Source organism: Leptodactylus fuscus, chromosome 2 (genome assembly GCF_031893055.1).
Source record: "Leptodactylus fuscus isolate aLepFus1 chromosome 2, aLepFus1.hap2, whole genome shotgun sequence".
NCBI classification, from domain to species: Eukaryota; Metazoa; Chordata; class Amphibia; order Anura; family Leptodactylidae; genus Leptodactylus; species Leptodactylus fuscus.
The window spans coordinates 248,637,975-248,660,836 of NC_134266.1; the positions used below are offsets into that span (position 1 = coordinate 248,637,975).

The 22,862-nt window shown below is 42.8% G+C and overlaps 1 protein-coding gene across 5 annotated transcripts in view; it reads right to left on the bottom strand.

Moving 5' to 3' along the window:
- STARD13 (StAR related lipid transfer domain containing 13) overlaps positions 1 to 22,862 on the bottom strand; it is a 186,177-nt gene that overhangs the window by 10,221 nt on the left and 153,094 nt on the right. For all 5 annotated transcript variants that reach the window (XM_075266000.1, XM_075266001.1, XM_075265999.1 and 2 more), the window contains 6 exons: positions 22,491 to 22,562; positions 20,609 to 20,690; positions 6,997 to 7,060; positions 1,511 to 2,847; positions 1,213 to 1,386; positions 972 to 1,131 (listed from right to left, as the gene is read on the bottom strand). In XM_075266000.1, coding sequence (XP_075122101.1) covers positions 972 to 1,131; positions 1,213 to 1,386; positions 1,511 to 2,847; positions 6,997 to 7,060; positions 20,609 to 20,690; positions 22,491 to 22,562 — 1,889 coding nt within the window. The remainder of the gene's footprint in view (positions 1 to 971; positions 1,132 to 1,212; positions 1,387 to 1,510; positions 2,848 to 6,996; positions 7,061 to 20,608; positions 20,691 to 22,490; positions 22,563 to 22,862) is intronic.

Genomic DNA, 22,862 nt, shown 5'->3' on the forward strand with positions numbered 1-22,862 from the left:
ATTTCTTCTGGAGATGATCCGATGATACTTTTCCCTTATTCCCTAGCGATAAATTTCAGTATAAAGAGTATATATCACATTATATATGGTCTATAGGTGTAAAGTCACCCAACCAACTACTATGGGGCACATTAATGGAAAGAGTTGAATGGGTGGCCAATGGATTCCCCTTATAACAAAAAGATCGGCATGTTGAAATTCAACAACCTGATCCCTTTTCCCCTAAAGCCACCCATTAGGTAAAGTCAGGACATGTCCATATACATTAGACTGGTAGACCTGGCCAACATTAATCTAATGTGTATGGCCCACTTTATGTTATGCTTATTTTCATGTGCTGAAATGGTAAACTTAGGTGCCATATTGCACTGCTTTGGTCTTCGGGATTGTAGACAGACTCCATGCACTAGACTATGTGCTTCGTAAGTGCACTAGCTGTGTTTTAGTGGCTAACACACTGACCTATTATGTCCTATAGCCCCATACACACATCCATGTATTACCATGGGTCCATGTAGTGGGCCATGAGCCAAGGGGCAAAACTCAGGACAGGTCCTATTCCTTTATGTTTTGTGACCTGGGCTCATTGCAAGAATAAATGGGTTCATGAAATGGTAAGGATGGCACACAGATATCATCCACGTGATGTCCATGCCGCAGATGCATGTGTTCATGTGTGTTCATCCTAAGTCTACAATTTTTTTTTTTATGTAGATTATGAGCCCCTTATAGAGATCATAATGTACTTTTTTTTTCTCCTATCAGTATGTCTTTGCAGAATGAGAGGAAATCCACACAAACACAGGGAGAACATACAAACTACTTGCAGATGTTGTTCCTAGCAGGATTCAAACCCAGGACTCCAGTGCTGCAAGGTTGCAGTGCTAACCACTGAGCCACCGCGTTGCCCCTAGCCTAAGTCTACAATTGTACATGCTAGTAGGACACCTTCATGGCAACACTATTCTTACCTGATCGAGGCAATCGCTGCGTAGGAACCGTAATGCCTGTTGAATGCTTAGTGGTATCGGATGCCCCGTTCTCTGCACATGAACCATCAGGGGTACCCCAAAAACATTCTTATCCTTGTAATCAGGACCCTTCATTCTCTTCATAAATTTTGGTACAGACCTGAAATTGACCAAACAATTAGGTAAGAAAGTCGCTTACATAATAATGAATGAGTATGCAGAATTCTAATAATGTACCTACCATGTCCACCCATGTTTGTTTGACATGGAATATTTCTCCATGATGGCGGTCAGCCGTAACAGGGAGAACTTTTGCAGAAGGTTGAGCTGGCCTGCAGACTGGTTACTGATTTGAAGTGATGCCAAGGAGCTGCTCAGCTGGTGAGAGACCTGGAAACTGTGCCATCTCAAGTGTCTGGAGGAAGGAAAGGTGGAAATGGAATTATGCTGGAACAAATGTCTATGAGAGAGGCAATTTATAGATATTTATATTTTTTAAGAGAGGGAAAACACTTGCTAGGTGGGAAAGCAGCTCTTACCTATTTGTTCTCGTAAGAGATGCTCCAACTCCCGAGTCCCTTCTTTCCCTTGTTCCCGTTGCTTCCGACTCATTAAGGGATGTTGCATCCCTTTCTAGATCACTTGGTGTTGTTCTACCATCAGATATAGAATTTCCTTCAAAGTCCAAGGTTCCTGGATTTGGTGTATGGAATGTGGGGTCGGGAATTTGGAACAACGATACATTGTCATCTTGTAGTTCTGGCATAACATCTTTGGACCAGTGGTCAACAGACTGCTGAAGTCCATTGATATGCTGTAATACATCATCCAAATGAGGGAAAAGATCATCTTTTTCCAAGTCCATGAGATCTCCAGTGCTGGCATACAAGTGGGATCCAGGAACATTGTCATACACACTAAGCCTGCTGCCTCTTGGGCATCTGGAAGATAAAGGTCTTGGTTCTTTGACACAGAGACTCTTTTGTCCACTAAGTGATATACTTGCCCCTCGCCAGTTCACACCACTGAGATTATCAGTAGGTGAGAGGCTTTCGATAGATATTGCTTTTGGAAATGTTCCAGGTTTGTGGTCCTTTGGAATATGTACAACCAGATTCTCTTGGGAATGAAATTCATTTTTATGATTCTGGCCAGGTTTAGCCCGAATGTCAGTCATTGTGAAGAGGTCGATGTCCTCTAGGTACATGCCAGCACGTTTGTTAGATTCAGAAACCTCTGTGTCTGTTAAACTTGATGTACTTTCATCAATTGTCCTCATTTCGGATTTTGAGTCCAAGTTTCCAGTTACCTTAAGTTCCATAGTTGAGTCACTTACTGGTCCATTACCTATCTGAACACAACTCATCGATTTTATAGACTCAGGCTCCAGTTGTAGGATCGGCTCACTTATTATTAAACCTCCAGTTTTAGGTGGTCCTTTCAGCTTCCCGTGGGCTCCTTTTCCGCGGAGTGTACCCATACATTTTAGAAGATTTTTTGCTTTCGTATGTGAAGATTTGTCAGTCTTTGTATTCAATTTACTATCGGAGATATCTCTTGGCCAATATGGATGTATAAAGTTAACAGCGTTGGGATCTGGCACGCACATTGTGTCATTACACTCTTCACTAGAAGCACATCTGCAGTCGCTCCCACCGCTACTTCCACTGTGAATAGAACATATCTCAGGCTCACTGAGATCTGTCAGCACACTTTCACTACTTGTCGTGTTTTTCATGTCCCCGGATGACCCAAGTCTTTCCGATCTCCCCAGCAGTGTATCAATGTCATCCACCCGAGACCATCGACGACTGAATCTTTGGAATGTCCATTTGTCACTGATCGCGCAGAGATCTTCTTCATCTGAATCTTCACTCTAAAAAACAGTACAACGTTACCGCCATGTATTCATATCAACTTTATTATACTGTATATATGTTTTTACATTTATGGTACTCATTCCAGTATTCTACTACATGGAAACATAGGAAGTGGCATAACTAGGAATGGCGGAGCCCCGTAGAGAACTTTTGAAATGCCCCTGCACACCCACAACTGACCCCCCGCCAAAGACCCCAACCGACCCTACCCCCCATATTCCTGCATGCACTATTATCCCCTATAGTGGCCACTGTACACAATCTTATGCCCCATAGTGGCCCCTGTACAAAGTATTATCCCCCATAGTGGCCCCTGTACATAGTATCATTCCCCCATAGTGGCCCCTGCACACAGTATTATGTCCCATAGTGGCCCCTGCACACAGTATTATACCCAATTGTGGACATCCATGAACAATTATACTCTGGGGTCTTTTCAGACCCCAGAGTAAAATAATCGGAGACCCAATAATCGGACACAAGCATAAAAAACACTGTTACTTGCCTCTCCCTGGCTCCGGTGCAGTCCCTGCTGATGTTGGCCATATTCAATGGTGTACAGGACGTCACTTGCCGGGGCTTGCGTCGCGATGCATAAGGACGCAGGCCCCGGTCATGTGACATCAGGGACGTCACACAAGTAGGCCTGAAGCCTGCCTGGAGCACAGGAGAGGTAAGTAACAGTGTTTTTTATGTTCCCTCACCTCCCTTGGGCCTCGGCCATGAGCAGGAGCCAGGATTGGTAAGTAAATTGGGCCCGTTACCTGCTGGAGTTAATTTTCTGGGCCCTGTGGCAGCTGCTACTGCTGCTACCCCCCTAGTTACGCTCCTAAACATAGGGTATGTTCACATATTCCAGATCTGACACAAATTTTGGCACAGATTCTGGTGCAGAAATAAAATTTATGAATAAGTAGCCTGCTTCTTAATCTCAAGGATTACCCATGGAAAAAGTGACAGATTAACCCCAAGTGGATTTGCCTCTCTGAATAGGGCTAATCCTCATGTGGATCCACATAACAAAATATTAAAAATGCAAGTGTTTACATTGGAGTTTTGCCAAGGATCCTGTAGAAAATTTGTGTTGTAATTGCAAAGTTGGCATGTGTGAATATAACCCTATGATTACTTAAAACTTCATTTCTAAAAAGAAATAGTAATGTAAAGTATTTTTCACATACACTGTATATCAGTACAGTACATAGTTAGAAACAAATCTGGCCATGACAATTACCATACACCATCTATTGTTCTTGTGTGCGTAACAAATATCGTTACATGTATGGGCACCTTACCATTTACAGACGATGGCAATCTTGTATCCACATTTACACAATTTATCCCAATTTCTCCGTCCCAGGTACCCCAACTGATCATTATAAATGGAAGCACTTGTCTATACATATTGCTGTGGCTATTCTGCAGCTCAGCCCCACTCACTCAGGTTTCAGCCCCAGTCACATGTATGAATGAGGCAGTGCAGCTTTATAAACATTGCAAGGGCTGCAGTTCTGCTCTTTAGTCTGCTGATCTATGGGGGCGCTACAGATGGACCCTCAATGATCACACATTGATTACCTACCCTATAGCTGAATAGCTAAAATTATACTTCCAAACCCCGCCATGATATCCTTATTGTATCCGGGTTATCTTCTCATACATATAGTGTCACTGCCTGATAACCTGTCCACAATAAGGAAGTCATGGCTGGCTTTATGACAAGTCCCAGACCAAAGACAGTTCCTTCCTTCATGGTCGTATGCATTGGAAACCGATCAAGACAACAGACTGTCACCACTAAGGCTGGTATTACACGGCCATGATGATTTTACGGTCCGCAAGTTGCTGATCAGCAACGTAGACTCCGCAGACGCCTGTAAAACTGCCACACTCGCCCATAGAGTTCTATGGGCGAGTCCGTGCAGTGCCGCAATTCACGGCCATTACGGAAATGTTCTATAAATTGTGGATCACGGTTGCGGTCCGGCCACACCACGGATAAAATATCCGGTGGTGTAAGAGGCCCCATTGAATATAATGTGTCCGCAAATGGTCCTCAATTGAAAACCCTCATTTGCAGACTTACATTACGGCCGTGTAAGACCAGCCTAAGGCTGAGTTATTTGGTCAGGATTTTGAGACGGAATCTGTGAATTTATACAAACATTACATCACATCGAGTTTCTTTTCTAAAAGTAATGTAACTTTTTGCATATCCACACATGGCATACTTTCCGTAGCCATCCCTAATAGTACATATTGTGTATTTCAATGGATAACTAATTGACTTACTGCCATTATTATTATGTTGTGGGATGGTCGTGTGATAGACAGGAAGGACTGAAGTAATACACATCGGTCACCGACTGCAGCTCTGGAGATGCTAATGATATTCTCTACATTCATTAGGAAATCTTTTCTACTGAACTAGATGCAGGTATTTGGCCGAATAACAAATTAGACCCAAGAGACAGACATGCCCCCTGTTATTACAAGGACAATAGCCGCTTCCTGCAACACCTATGTACTAACAATGCTAATAGATATAAAACAAACATGGAATCAAGGGGACATAGAAATGTATCAAAATATCATATATAACCCCTAGACACAGTCAGTAAATATCTGCATTGTCAGATCCTACTAGAATAGATACACAAGAAAATGGACCGAAAATGCTCAAAATATAAATACAGACAAATTTATTGATAAATATACACAAATATGACATCACACTTGCCCGATGGTATTGTCATTCTTTGTCACCATTTTAATATGTGATGTCATATTTGTGTATATTTATCAATAAATTTGTCTGTATTTATATTTTGAGCATTTTCGGTCCATCTTCTTGTGTATCTAACAATGCTAATAGGTTGGTTCAGATATTCTAGAAAATCTAGTATTTTTTAGTCTATGTAATTACAGTTGTTTTACACTTTTCTGCTGTATATTAATATATAATAGACAGATATATATATATATATATATATATATATATATATATATATATATATATTATATGTTATGTACACATAGAGGGTAGGGAACTTTTGCAAAGACAAAGCCCCCATTAAAACCTAATCTTTGGCACCAGAGTTCCTGACGACATCCCACAAGACAAGACCCCTTGGAAAAAGCGCATAGCAGCCGTATGGTATATACACCCTGGCCCAAAGCAGTTTATAATAATAAGCATAGTGATAAAGGAAACTTATTATTCTCACAAATCTCTGACCTCTTTTACTTGGTGGAGATTCATTTTTTTTAAATGTAGATTGTGAGCCCCATATAGGGATCAAAATGTACATTTTTTGCCATTTAAGTATGTCTTTGTAGAATGGGAGGAAATCCATGCAAACTCCTTGCAGATGTTGTTCCTGGCACGATTCGAACCCAGGACTCTAGCACTGCAAGGCTGTGCCACTGAGCCACCGTGTTGCCACTGGAGATTCAGGTATTGCTAAAGTGGCAGTGCCCCCTCGCTTCTGAATGGTTCTGCCCGGCTGTCCAAGCAAATAGCATAGAGATTTATAAACAGCCTATAGACTATTTATATATCTGTATACCTCTTGCCCCACTAACTGATCGTGGAGGTCTCAGCACAAAGTTTTCGACCCCATCAATCGGAAAATTGTGATATGTCAGAGTCAGAGAGTTGTGAAAATGAGAGGCATCCTTTAAGTGTACAACACTTACCTATTATACAAATGCAGACTTGTTTACGGAAAATTAATATATACCGTACATATATTTATTACATTTCAAATTTCTATATATCATATTTCCAGGGCCCGTCACACTAATCATTTTTCTTGGTCTGCACACTGACCCATTATAGTCAATGGAGCTATTCACACATCTGCTTTTAATGGACAGAGAGACACTGAGAAAAAATAGATAGTGTGAAAGCCGCCTTATAGCCATCGCCTTAATACATCCAACCTAGGATTCCCCCAGGACTTGCAAACTACAACACCCAGCATGACCTGCAGGACTTATATTGTTACAACAGCTGGGCAATTCAGGTTTGCAGACCATGGCCATAAAGGTTACAGTATTAGGAACATATATACTGCAGGATGAGACCTGCCAATAAGCACTATAACAACAAGTACAATGATCATATAAGAGGCTGTGCTTACCTTCTTCCTTTGGAGGTTGACATCGAGTTTCATGGATGCGCACTTATTCAGCGTATTCAGTCGTCTGGAAGCAAAGGTATAGCCTTGAATTATTATGTGAGCGATGGAAGCCAAGGATCTTTTGCGTTTGCCAACACTCCAGTCTTTGCGATACAAGCCTCCCATCTCTCTGCAGTTTTTGCACAATAGCCAAGTTCTTCAAGGATATGTCCAGGTATCTTTAGTGTAACTTGGCTGCAACTATTGCTGATATTTAACCTAAAATCCTCAGCAAATGTTTGTCTGGTAGAATTGTCATCAACTGGAGAAGCTCCAACCTAGTGTGAGCGTACTGTGTATTCTGGGCTAACCTTATATGCATTGAGCCATGGGCGGGCTTAGCCTGGCTAGTAGTCCAACCACAGATGTCACTGGCCAAGTCCGGACCATGTGCCCCTGCCAGGTAATGTGCTCACAGCTTGTAGGCCAGAATCTCTAATTGGATCTTAATTAGATCAGAATATTCTGTAAATTAATGTGTGGCCAGCTAAGCCTGTCAAGTCTTTCTTCTGCTCCTTAGCATATCTATAAGAAGTTATCTGCAGCTATTGAGGCCATTCACTGACAAGTTTGTGCCAGATTACTGCCAGTGTGCAAGGCAATGCCCTGGATTAAGATTTCATTGACAAGGGATGATTGTGGATTTAGCCTCGAATCTCCTGAAATGCCTAAGATTTTGATATCTGTATATATAGGATATTTGCACTTGCTCCGTAATTGCATTACATAGATATAAAAGAATGAAGGGGGCAAATACCGGTAACTCTTATGTGATGAGTAAATTCAGTGCACCAATTTTATCAAATATCTGGGAATTGATGAAGCCATTTGTGCCAGAATTCTGGCATTGCAATGTAGCAAAGAAGAAATTTGAGAATTTAGAAAATTGGTTGGCCCGTGAGCCGATGTATACCGGATTTATTAAAAAGTTGCAAAAATTGTCCTAGTCCCATACCAGTAGGGGGCGGTATAGGAATGTTTGACACACCTAAAAGTCTAAAGTCACACGTGAAAAACAAACACGTACCTGATGTATTTTTTTTTAGCATTTGTCACACGTCTGTTTTTAGAACAATGGAAATCAATGAGTAGATACACACATCTGTTTTTTTAACTGACAGTGAATAATGTCCATTAAAAATAGGATATGGCCTATATATTTCCCTTTTTCCAACCTAACAAAGTTTATGGGTCTGTTTTTGATGTCCGCTAATTGGTTAACATAGCTGTTTCACCCACAATGAATAGGTTGGAATAAAATAAGTAGACTTACACTTCTGTTATTTCACTTTCTCCACCATCCTCTTATTGGAGTTGCGACATTTTTTTTTGCATTTGATACATCTCAATGTTCACCCCAAATGCTGCCATATAATGCTGTATGCCACCGTATAGTCAAATTATTCTCCTCTAGAAGAGATTTTTATTTTTTACTTTCTCATATGAGGCTCCTCTTTCTATTTTACTACGGGGCTCTGCTGCTACTTGTTATACCCCTAACAGGAAGGCATCATACACAGGACCAGTTGTGGTTCCGATGTTTGGTTCCACTCTGATATTTCCCTCGCCGTTCTGATGGATCTAAATAGAACTTGCCCTGAAAATATTGTAATGGAACAGAACATAGAAAACCCTGCGATTGCAGACTTGGTCATGTGCATGAAGCCTAAATGTGGCAATACATATAAGCAGGGGTGTAACTACCATAGAGGCAGCGGAGGCGACTGCCACAGGGCCCGGGCCATTAGGGGGCCCAGTGACAGCCGCTACCGCTGCGTTTTTTTTTGTTTTTTTTAATAGGCCGTTACGGGCCCCATTTACTTGCCGATCCTGGCTGGGCCACTATTGGGGATAATACTGTGTGCAGGGACTACTATGGAGTATAATACTGTGTGCAGGGGCCACTAATGGATATAATACTGTGTGCAGGGGCCACTATGGGGGATAATACTGTGTGCAGGGAGAGACATAATAGAGTGCGGAGGAGGAGGTCGGTCGAGGTCGTCGGTGTCGGTTGGGGGGGGGAGCCCTATGTCAAAAGTTCGCCATGGGGCCCTGCCATTCCTAGTTACGCCACTGCATATTAGATAAATGGCCACTGAACCCGCTACTTTTAACAGGACATGTCAACCATCTAGAGTGTCCAATTTACCACCTACTGTATATTTTAGGGAACATATGCCATATGTCAAGGGTGTCTGGCAGTGGCAACAAAAATCAGCTACTAATATTAGGTGCAATGTAGACCTCATGTCTACATTGTCAGCTATAATGACCTCCATTATCAATGTGTATAGGGCTACTTGTATACAAAGAAGTTGTCATCTAATTATGGGATAGAGGTAATAATCCCACCTGGGTCCCATTACCTGGTAAAACACTGGCACCATACGTAGTCAGTGCTGACTGCACAACTAGATGGGCACATGCTATGGAGCTGACCGTATATACATGCACTATATAGTTTTTGTACCGGGGCAGAAACTTCCAATGAGACCACAAATCCCTTTCATTTGACAAAATGACTTATTTTCCATGTAACGACTAGTTTTAGGGCCTTTGTTTAGTATTAGCATTGCTATACACCTGCTGGGTAACAGTATATACAGTATATTCACCATATCTGCATACTTGCCGCTTCTCTTCTACCACATGATTACAGATTATGGCATTATTGTTGGGTAAATGGATATAAGTGACAGCATATTATCATGGTGATAAACTACACATTTACACGCGCTCCCATTGAAGTGAATGGGAAATGTTTAGAAGCGCTCGCGTGTACGGCTCGGAATTAGCCGAGCGCTTACGCCGTGTGAAGGGGCCCTGATAGCGTAATAACAGACAACATAGTAAAGTGGGAATGGGAGTTTCTAGCACATTACGTTCCGCTATTACAGCCTTGAACACTTTGGTCAATCTGGTAGTCTAAAGCCTGGCTGAGCACTATACAGGGACCTCAATGTTGCCATAAAGATAAGTTAATGGCTCTGACATACAATACAGGCTTTATCACAGTTTCACTAGGACTCTGTATCACTAATGCACTTTCTACCATTCAGCCACATTGTAGACAAGTCTCTTTCCTCCACAATAGGATCCCAAACTGCATATACTGAGCAGAAAGTAGTATATAGCATAGTCTCTATTATCAGGAAAAAGATTAACATACTTTGCCTTTGATGGGCTAACCCATCAGTTATCTATACTATATCCACCTGGACATACACATGACTACTGATTTCTATAGGACTATCCAGCCATCTAATGTGTACGGTGGTGTCTTGACTATATCCAATGGCAGATTTTGCTGATAGTAGAATAGGCTGGATAAAGATACAAGTCCATCATGTCTAACCTATAAACCTACCAAGATGATCCACAGGAAGGCAAATCTAAAAACCCCATGAGTCAAAAATTGATTCCTCCACACGCAAAATATTCGATCGCAAAAATTCTAGTTCCCATAACCAGCGATATTTTACTTTCACGAAAGTTATCCAGGCCCTTATTGAACTTGTATATGTTATCATTCCATAGTCTCACCACTCTTACCTCTTATGACTATGGTAAAACTTTTTTCTTCTAGGTGGGGAGGATGCCCCCTAGTCATAGTTAGGGGACTAGGAGTATAGAGATCATCGGAAAGATCTCCGTACATTCCATTCATATATTTGTACATTGTGGATAGATCGCCCATAAGTCATCTTTTTTCAAGAATGAACAACCCCTGATGGTGGATCTTTGGTGCAAGTTCATGAAAGGACTGGACACCAGAGGTTTTTTTTTCCCTTGAATATTTTTCTTGAATGGAAAAATATTATAGATTATTCGTAGAGATGAGCGAACAGTGTTCTATCGAACACATGTTCGATCGGATATCAGGGTGTTCGCCATGTTCGAATCGAATCGAACACCGCGTGGTAAAGTGCGCCAAAATTCGATTCCCCTCCCACCTTCCCTGGCGCCTTTTTTGCACCAATAACAGCGCAGGGGAGGTGGGACAGGAACTACGACACCGGGGGCATTGAAAAAAATTGGAAAAAGTCATTGGCTGCCGAAATCAGGTGACCTCCATTTTAGACGAATAGTGGATTTCAAATCCGGGTCATATGAGAATGTGAACTTTGTGACTATGAGACAGGGATAGCTGTACAGGCAGGGATAGCTAGGGATAACCTTTATTTAGGGGGGAATGTTATTAAAAATAACTTTTTGGGGCTCTATCGGGTGTGTAATTGTGATTTTTGTGAGATAAACTTTTTCCCATAGGGATGCATTGGCCAGCGCTGATTGGCCGAATTCCGTACTCTGGCCAATCAGTGCTGGCCAATGCATTCTATTAGCTTGATGAAGCAGAGTGTGCACAAGGGTTCAAGCGCACCCTCGGCTCTGATGTAGCAGAGCCGAGGCTGCACAAGGGTTCAAGCGCACCCTCGGCTCTGATGTAGGAGAGCCGAGGGTGCACTTAAACCCTTGTGCACCCTCAGCTCTGCTACATCAGAGCCGAGGGTGCGCTTGAACCCTTGTGCACACTCTGCTTCATCAAGCTAATAGAATGCATTGGCTAGCGCTGATTGGCCAATGTATTCTATTAGCCTGATGAAGTAGAGCTGAATGTGTGTGCTAAGCACACACATTCAGCTCTACTTCATCGGGCTAATAGAATGCATTGGCCAGCGCTGATTGGCCAGAGTACGGAACTCGACCAATCAGCGCTGGCTCTGCTGGAGGAGGCGGAGTCTAAGATTGCTCCACACCAGTCTCCATTCAGGTCCGACCTTAGACTCCGCCTCCTCCGGCAGAGCCAGCGCTGATTGGCCGAAGACTGGCCAATGCATTCCTATGCGAATGCAGAGACTTAGCAGTGCTGAGTCAGTTTTGCTCAACTACACATCTGATGCACACTCGGCACTGCTACATCAGATGTAGCAATCTGATGTAGCAGAGCCGAGGGTGCACTAGAACCCCTGTGCAAACTCAGTTCACGCTAATAGAATGCATTGGCCAGCGCTGATTGGCCAATGCATTCTATTAGCCCGATGAAGTAGAGCTGAATGTGTGTGCTAAGCACACACATTCAGCACTGCTTCATCACGCCAATACAATGCATTAGCCAGTGCTGATTGGCCAGAGTACGGAATTCGGCCAATCAGCGCTGGCCAATGCATTCTATTAGCCCGATGAAGTAGAGCTGAATGTGTGTGCTAAGCACACACATTCAGCACTGCTTCATCACGCCAATACAATGCATTAGCCAGTGCTGATTGGCCAGAGTACGGAATTCGGCCAATCAGCGCTGGCTCTGCTGGAGGAGGCGGAGTCTAAGATCGCTCCACACCAGTCTCCATTCAGGTCCGACCTTAGACTCCGCCTCCTCCAGCAGAGCCAGCGCTGATTGGCCGAATTCCGTACTCTGGCCAATCAGCACTGGCTAATGCATTGTATTGGCGTGATGAAGCAGTGCTGAATGTGTGTGCTTAGCACACACATTCAGCTCTACTTCATCGGGCTAATAGAATGCATTGGCCAGCGCTGATTGGCCGAATTCCGTACTCTGGCCAATCAGCACTGGCTAATGCATTGTATTGGCGTGATGAAGCAGTGCTGAATGTGTGTGCTTAGCACACACATTCAGCTCTACTTCATCGGGCTAATAGAATGCATTGGCCAATCAGCGCTGGCCAATGCATTCTATTAGCGTGAACTGAGTTTGCACAGGGGTTCTAGTGCACCCTCGGCTCTGCTACATCAGATTGCTACATCTGATGTAGCAGTGCCGAGTGTGCATCAGATGTGTAGTTGAGCAAAACTGACTCAGCACTGCTAAGTCTCTGCATTCGCATAGGAATGCATTGGCCAGCCTTCGGCCAATCAGCGCTGGCTCTGCCGGAGGAGGCGGAGTCTAAGGTCGGACCTGAATGGAGACTGGTGTGGAGCGATCTTAGACTCCGCCTCCTCCAGCAGAGCCAGCGCTGATTGGTCGAGTTCCGTACTCTGGCCAATCAGCACTGGCCAATGCATTTCTATGGGGAAAAGTTAGCTTGCGAAAATCACAAACTGACAGGGATTTCCATGAAATAAAGTGACTTTTATGCCCCCAGACATGCTTCCCCTGCTGTCCCAGTGTCATTCCAGGGTGTTGGTATCATTTCCTGGGGTGTCATAGTGGACTTGGTGACCCTCCAGACACGAATTTGGGTTTCCCCCTTAACGAGTTTATGTTCCCCATAGACTATAATGGGGTTCGAAACCCATTCGAACACTCGAACAGTGAGCGGCTGTTCGAATCGAATTTCGAACCTCGAACATTTTAGTGTTCGCTCATCTCTAATTATTCGTGTTAGGTTTTTGTATATAACAAGATTGTCAGATTTGGAGTCGGGAAGGAATTTTTTCATGAGGTAATAGCCTTCAACCTCATGATTTTTTTTGTCTTCCTTTGAATCAACACAGCAGGGTCGTAGATTGAACTTGATGGCCTTGTGTCTTCTTCTTACTTCATCTGCTATGTTACTATATTGGGTCTCAACAGGTCCAATCTCTTGATCTCGAGTGAGTAAAACTGATGCTAGAAGTGTCTGGCAATTGTTAAAGTTAACTACCGGTATATGTGGACAGGTGCAAACTGTATCACCACCATAGGGGCTAACAGAGGTTTCTTTAGGTCCAGCTGCCGCCACAGGCTAGACCAGCGTTAAGAACAGAATTGGAGATTGGACTGCCATATTCCACATTTGTATGTATTTGTTGATTTTTCTTTTTTGTTCCTATATTTTAGCTGTTTATAGGTTGATAGTAAAGGTATTCATTAAGCATAGCTGGTTGCCCAATTGTGTCCATTCACTCCCTGTAGGTTACACCTACACTATACACGAATGATACCAAATCCACAGTTTTTGTCAAGACCAGCCAACTCTCACCCAATGGCAAATGCTGGGGGAGCAATGGATGGGCATGTTCAATTCCAACATGACAATCCTCAGATTGATAGCCGCCATCAAAGGAAGATGGCAGCTTCACAAAACGCTCTCAGGTAACTCTTGAAAGTCACTCCAAGTAACATCTGTGTGCATTCTGCAATAAACTCGGCCCCTCATCAGAAGCAGACTTCGTATCAAGTTTAGTAAAACTGTTTAGCAGATGTAGATTGGTGGTGGAAGCAGGTGCCCACAAGGATAGGCTACCTACCTCTGTAATGACAAATGAACAATAAACTAAGGATTACTAAAGGGACTAGACCACCCAGCGCCAACATACATTTACATTGTCAGGCCATAGAGTACTGTAATGGCAATGGGGCAATGGGGCAAGAAGGCTACAGAAGAAAAAAAAGATTTCCTAGGTTAGACCAACCAGTACACTTCATGGTAACAGGGCCCTTACAGGACTAGACTAACATACCTCTATATTTACTAAACTAATCTAAGACATACCAAATAGACTAGACTACTGCGCACCAACCTACGTGGTCAGGCCAAACAGTACTGGAATGGAAACAGAGCATTTCATGGACTGAAACCAATATCAAGCATGGCAAGAGAACATTTACAGGGCTCGGCCATCCAGCGGCAAACTACTTCTAATCTGCTAGGCCAAACAGTACCCATCAGGGCAGCAGAATATGTTCAGGGCTAGACGGATGGCCAAACGATATCCATTATAAGAGTGAGATATTAACAAGGCATTGACTAACTATTACCGATAATGGTAGCAGAAGATTTCCAAGGCTAGGCCAACCAAGACCTGCCATAACAACATGGTAATGGCAGGTACAGACCAGTCACTAGCCAGCACCAGTCATGGCAGAATAATAGTGCTGTGCCAATCTGAACTAACCATGTATATTTACATGGCTAGATCCCCCAGTACCAATCATGGTAAGATTGCATATATAGGGCTAGACCAAGCATTGCCGATCATGCCAAAAGAACAAAGCTAGAGAAACCGGTGCCAAAGCCGAATGAATATTTATAGGGCTAGAGCTCCCATTTTTCATCAGGTTTTTGGCCATGTGGCAGGATGAACTTCATTGGTCTTTTTTTTATCCAACCAACTCACCTTCTTTTATTGTCAGTGAAATATTAGCTGAAAACTAGGTCTATCAGACCAGAAAAATGGATAAAGGGAGGCCATATCCAACTTTTTAGGGTTGCATTTACACCAACAAAGCGATTCTAAAAATATAAGTTTTTCCTGGCCGTTCTGCACCCCAGGGGCGCTGGTTTTCATGGATTCATACATTTCAGTGTATAGAGGGATCAATGAAAACGAGTAAAAATAGAACATGACCAATATCTAGATGGTCCATTACAATGTTCATGTGACTGTAAGGACTTTAAGGAGTTAAAAACGCTACCATTGGCTACCATTGTTCTAAAAACTAGGACGTAAAAAACAGCCATGTGACAACTGTTTTAGTAATAATGGACTATTCATACACATGTCCATTTTTCACAGCCGTCAAAAAAAACTGACATGCTCTATTTTTTTATCTGTCAAAACAGACTTAGGCTAAGACCCCACGAGCTGGAACCGCCGCGCGAAAGCGCTGCGGGAGCAACCGCAGCATGAACACATTGCAGTTCTTCCCACAGCGCTTTGAACAGAAAGTGCACAGTTTTCCTCCGCGGATTTTCTGTTACAATGATATCTATGGGAGAGCCGGCACCGTTTCCGTAGATATAATTGACATGCTGCAATTTTCACAACCGCAACTGTTTTGAAAATTGCAGTGTGTCAGCGCTGCGATTCTTTCTGCAATGTGGGCATGGGATTCTCATCCACTTTGCAAGTACTGTACAATGCCGTGACTTTTCCTGCAGCGTTTCCGCTGCGGCCAAATCGTGACGTTTCCGGCCCGTGGATTTGCGTGAATACACCCATAGACATTCATGGACCTCATGTGACTACATTCTTCACATGGACTTGATGTTAGGCCAATGAAAAACTATACTGTCATGTGAATAAGCCCTTATCCCACTAAAAAAAAGGCCTCTCTGGCATAAATGGCATCAACCAAGATTTTTAGCCTGAATACCCCAGTAACATTCAGAATTCAATAAATCAGTTAGCCTCCATTTACAGCGCTAGACATAGCTCCTCAAGACGTCCTTCTCACGTTGGACAACCTAATCATTTGTCTTGTCTCCTGGGGTCTCCATTTGCACCTCATATAGGACACTGGACTAGGACGCAGTTAGTTGTGACTGTTCAGACAGACAGATTGTAGATGGGGTCACTACACATATACAGGTAAGTGGAAGGTGTAAGGAATGAGGATGCAGGGGATTAGTAGGGAAGTCCCATATTAATTATCTTCTCTCCGACTTCCTTTGGTCTTTAGCATTATGCATATACACCTCAATTCCTCCACAAGCAGTTAGTATACAGGGCTGTCTGTATACCTTTGTGACTAGAAGCTGTAACTGTGTCATTCACGTCTGCTTTGTGTCTTCCTACTAATCATGAAACTATGTGATATATTAGCTGGCCGTGCAAAAATATCAAACATATCCCAGATGTAGAAGTTATTGCAGGTCAGCTGGTATGACATTCAGTTCAAGTGACAAGAATAGCATTACCCTACATGAGATGTGCACCAAAACTACACCAAAATTATAGTTCTTTTTTTTTTTTGTTGCAAAAACTAAGACATCTAATGGTTGGTTTAAACTTGTAATAGAGGGTCCAAGGGTATGGTCACATGGCGTAATTTGGAGCTGATTTGTGGCGGATTCCATCTCAATATTATCACCAAATTAAGGCCAAAATCTACTTTCCATAATTTTCGATGAGAGACATAGACCAATGACGGATGCTAAAAAATTATCCTTCTGCTCGACCTTGCTGCAGATTCTGTGCAGAACCCACGGTGTGAGAGATTCAGCTAATAAGCCCCATATGTCTGGGGATGACCAGCGACCGAAAGCCACATCGGAGAGGCAGAAAATGAAGACGTACTGGGGTGGAAGTCCACCTCAGTTTCTCTTGATTTTCTTACATCTGATTGGGCCTCAAGGCCAGATATTTAGAGGAAGATTATTTTAGCCATTGTGCACAATACCATGCAGGCCTTCTATGGATAGGTATACCTGTCCCTGGCAAATCCTCTATACTTTGACAGGAGTGATATGTCAGATTTACAAAAGTTAATGACCCTGTAGCCACATAACCAATACAATATATTAGCAGACTACAGACTAGGATTAGCACATTCCTTATCAATGTCTGGGCGATGAACGACAACGAAGTTCTGTGTATTGCCAATAACCTGATGAGCGGCAATAAACCCTGGACACAATTATCATGTGTTTATCCAATCACTTTACATCACACCCTACGGCCCCTAAGCCTTAGGGTACATGTACCTTCTGGAAACATATAGGATAAATGAATTACCTCCAATCAAAATGACTAATAAAAGATTTGGAAACTTCTGTAAAAATCTACAAAATTTCTACACCAGAAAAACAGTCCTTTATATTAAGTGTAACTGGATAGTGAAATATTTAGTCATTCACACAGCTATGTCCATTTCTTGGTCAATTTTTTATTTCTTGGTCCGATTTTTTTTTATGACATCAATCCGTTTTGATGGCCTTTAAAAAATGATCTATTAATTTCTATCGGGTCGTCAAAATGGAAAACTTTGCTTTAATTTTTTCTTACGTATCCATACACCAGTAGTATGTCAACCAATCCCGCCAATTTTGGCAGGACCAGCCAAGACTCTGATGGGATGGAGGTATGGTATGGACTCTTCAATGATGGCAGATTTCGATAAAGCTAGGGTTGGCATGTTGCACTTAAGGAAAAACTATAATAAAGACAAAGATTGAGCGTTATTAGTTTTCAGCAAGTTGGGCTGTGTTCATATGTGTCTAGCGATCTGCCATGTTCTGTAGGATTGAACATTGGGCAAATTTATTAAGAATAGCAATTCCTACACCAGTTTTAAGTGACTCCAGCACCGGTGAAAGTCTAGCCAGAATTACTAAGAGGTTCAGGCTTCTTAGCAATTCTTGCGCACATAGGTGTGTCCGATCGCAAATGTATGCCAGTCACAAACTGTCCAAAAAATGGCGAGTCGGGTGTAGGGGATGAGAAAATTGGCCATTTAAGGGCCAATTTATTTCTATTTGGGTCCATTAAAATGGAAAATTTTGCTATTGTTGTTTTTATAGTAGTCATGTAACACTATCTGTATGGATTAAGGATTAATGCTGGGGAGACCGAGAAGATGGTGGTGGACTTTAGCAAACGGAGAAGTACTCCGATCCCAGTAGCAATCCAAGGAACAGGCATTGAGATAGTCTCTACCTGCTCAGGAGGCTGATGGCCTTTGGAGTCCATGGGCCACTTCTTAGGGCCTTTTTCAACTCAGTGGTTGCTTCAGCCATTTTTTTTTTGGTGTAGCCTGCTGGGGGAGCAGTATATCAACCAGGGACAGAAATAGACTTGACAAGCTGATCAGAAGGGCCAGCTCTGTCTTGGGGAGCCCCCTGGACCCAGTACAAGTGGTGGGTGACAGAAGGATACTGTCCATGGTGAGCTCCATGTGGGATAATAAATCCCACCCCATGTATGAGAACTTGATGGCACTTGGCAGCACTGTAAGTGACCGACTGCTTCACCCCAAGTGTGAGAAGGAGCGCTATCACAGATCCTTCCTTCCAACGGCGACCAGGCTGTATAATCTACATCAGACCAAGCGAAGATCACTCCGCACAGAAAACTAAATGATCCTGAGTCTTCCTTCTTTCTTCTTCTGTTCCTTAGCTGCTAGGGACTCCTAGTATATCTTCTCTTCTCAGCATGTGTGTCTACTTCTGTAACGTATTACTGTGTATTATCCTGTATCTGTATTACTATGCTATTAAAGGATTATCGTATGTCAGATCCCACTAATTTTGGCAGGACTAGCTGAGCATCTGAAGAATATGGAGGTGTCTTGACTTGATGGCAGATTTTGGGGGAACAGGGGTTAGGGATGTTGCACTTCACAACAATCAATCCTAGCAGATGAGCAGCCACCCTGTCCCAAAATTGCTAGGCATGCATGTCTATACAGAGGTCAGGTGGAGTTGCTGTCACCATTCGCCCTGCAGCTATGGAATTTTGGCTGGATTCTGGAATCTGTAAATTAGATTATTGGCTAATGATAGATAATGAAGTCCTTACACATACCTTAACCTGACAGTGTCATTGTATGTAAATTCTGGCTACTTGGGGCTATTAGATCCTACAGAGAAAGCAATCATCCCTAAGCTGGTGAGTGACATCAGACACATCCAAGGCAAGGTCAATTGAATTAGCCAGGGGTCCTTTTACTCAGTCTGATAACTAGGGCAATGATTGGGAATAGATATTCACTCCCCACCATTATCCAATCGCTGGATGAGTGGATTACATGAGCTCATGGCTGTTCTTACCAGTCATTCTACCCCATTCATTTTGCATTTGTTGGCTGCTCATTGCCCTCTTTACAGATGTCAATTTTATATGATTTTAGGTGCTACATAACAAATGTAATTGGAAATAACCATTCTTAGACATAATTATTCCCAATAATTGGTATAGATTGTAAGCTCTTGTGAGCTGGGTCCTCACTCCTATTGTGTGAATTGGTTTATTAAACTGTAATGTCTCATTTTTGTCTGTATATAAGCCCTGTGGTTTATGAATATGTTGGCACTATATAAATACATTTTTTTACTATAATTATTAATATTTTCCCCCATAATGAAGTTTCTCTTAATGGAATCAGGAATATAAAGGGATGGGGCACAGAACACGGGAGGAAATTCAATCAATTGTAGGTTATGTGGGTCCAATATGACTATTTCTGCCTAAAATCAGAAGAATCACCTACAACAAATATAATCTTTAACATGACCTCTCGATTCATGGAGGTAAAACTGGGTGACAACATATATGGCCACAATTACAGCTCTGAAAGGGGTTGTCAGCCAGCTTTCACAAACTGTGCCTTAAGTAGTCCATATACATTAGATCTTCCTTCTTTCTTCTTCTGTTCCTTAGCTGCTATGGACTCCTAGTATATCTTCTCTTCTCAGCATGTGTGTCTACTTCTGTAACGTATTACTGTGTATTATCCTGTTTTAGGCCAACCATCTAATGTGTATGTGGTCCCACCAGTCTCCTGTGATGTAGATTATAAGTAGGTAGTTGGATTTCATCTGTACAATCCTTTCTCCCGTCTCCTATGGAATACATATGGACTGCTGGAACGTGCATATGTATAGAAGAGTCGGGCAATATAGCTGTCAGCAAGCGAGAGTTCAGCCTATGGCTTTTCCATATGAACGACTGGATTAAGGCTGGATATACAAGTGTGTAATACATCCCATTGGTGTGTTCATATCACATCTGGAGGTTCGTTTTTATTTTTGCCCCTCAATACCTGGCACAAGTAATCTAATATAGCGGCGGCACTATTACTGGGGGGGATGTTTAGTGTTAAATTAAAGAAACACTATATATGAAGGTAAAAGTGACGAGACATTCTGGTTATGACACCATATAAGCAAAAGAACAGAGAAGGAATTACCTGCAAAGTGGTTCTACATGGTCTCTATCCAGGAAATCATGATCACGTTTCACTGAAGCAATATCGATTGGGAATTGAGAATCTGGAATGATAAATTGTATAGATGTGTCATGTGACCAGCGTTCGAAAAGTTCTATAAAACATAAATGTATTAAATGTATATAGTAATAAAAATATAACACTCCGGGTAAGGAAGACATGGATGTCATGTGGGGAGAAACTCCACTCCTCAGATATGTAGCATCCGGCGGTCCCCCAGCATCCTCTCCCAGTCTCTGGCTGACGTCACGTGCCTCGAGGTTGGGGCGACACTGTGAAGCTAGGATCGGGCGTCAACCGGAGGCTGGAAGAGGAGGATGCCAAAAGATCGCCGGATGCTGCGAAGATGCCCAGGAGAGGTGAGACCAGGTGAGCATAAGTGTTTATTTTCCCTCACCTTCCCTGGACCTCCACTTATTAGGCTGGGTTCACACAGGGTTTTTTGGAACGGATTTTGAGTCGGAATCCGCCTCAGAATCCGGTTCAAAAAATGGCTAGCCGCGACTGGATGCCAGTGCACTGCACCGGCATCCAGTTGCGGCATTCCGCTCCGGATTAGGCCCAAATGAATAGGCCTAGTCAGGAGGGAGTGTTCACACTGCGGGCTCTGTGGCTGATTCTGCCGCGGAATCCGTGCAAGAAAGGGCAGGTCGCTTCTTTTTTTCACAAGCGGCACAAAACTGCTAGCAGAAAAAAATAAGTGAACAGGTCCCATTGAAGTCAATGGGAGGCGGTTTTTTAAGCTGGGTTCTGACGCGGATTCCGACACACCCTCCTCCGGACTAGGCCCATTCATCAAGCCAAATCCAGAGCGGAGTGCGCAGCTGGATGCCAGTGCAGTGCATCGGCTTTCAGTCGCGGCTACCTGGTTTTTGGACCGGAACCTGAGGCGATCTCTGCCTCAGATACCGGTCAAAAAAACCCCATCTGAACTTAACCAAAATCAACAAGAGGTGGAAAAAATGTGACACTTTTTTTAAAGGGAAGATTCCAGGTCCATCCAGTGTGCTGGAGCAAAAAAAATTGTGACAAAAAAGCATCATGTAAAAAAACTCAGCAAAAAAATGTCAAGTTGGATAGCTGTCAGCCATCTAAGGTTTAGGGCCGCCTTGGACCTATTGGTAGATGACAAGAGACTCTAGTGCTGGGGTCAGGGACCTTAGGCACGCTGTACTGAAATGATAACTCCCACTATAAACAATTGCTCCGCTGTTCCCATAGAAGTGAAAGAAACATGGTGGGAGTTGAAGCTTCACAACAAAATTCTAAAAGCTACTGACCTTGGACTAGTGGATGAAGAGTGTGGGCAGATGCTATGACTACATATATAAGTATGTGCCCACCTCAAGCGCCAATATGAATTACTTTATTTTGAGAAGGGCCTTCCATGGACTAGGAGAGGGATCACAATCAATCTGCTGTAACGTCATGTCGGAAAGTTCAATTTGTGACAAAAGTTAAAGTGATTTGTAGAAGTGAATCAGAGCCCTTTGTAGTCTGCGGCCCTTCCCCTGACATAATCTATCACCAGCCCTAGGCCTCGGATCCCCGCCACTCACGGCTCAGGTTTATCCTGTAGACACAGGTTGGGGCAACTTAATTATTTTGGTTATTACATAAATATTATTGCTGGGTTCACACGACTACTACTGTAGCAAGGACTGGGTGGTCCTGATGAATGGGATCCGCTGTTCTCAGACCGCCTATGTTTTTAGTGGCTGGCATAATTATGGTTTTCGAGCTCATAAAAATCAGCCTTCCCGGGGTGTAAAGTGCAATGGAACAGGATGATGTCATGGATGAAAAGCATGGCGAATTCCATCAGAAGGCCTGGTGCTCTTACCTTCATAAAGCTGAGCATATTGAGGAAATCCAGCTGCCCGTAACCACTCGCATGCTTCTTTAGCCTCGAGTTCTGAAAAAACAGAAGGAACGTAAAGTAAATGCATTGGTTGGACATTCATGCTTTATGGATATAGGACTTCTGATAGTCATATATGAGCAAGTCACTAGAATTATAGTTGAGAAAGGAAAATACGTCAGACGGACATTCCTAGCAAGGATGCTGCAGTACGACGATAGGTTAATACAACGTTCTATCAAAGGATATTTTTGTACTTTTATTCCTTACAATGGATTAAAATAAATGAGAAAATTTTGGAAATATACAAAAAAAACCCCATAAAACAACATAGTGGAAACATATTTTAATTCT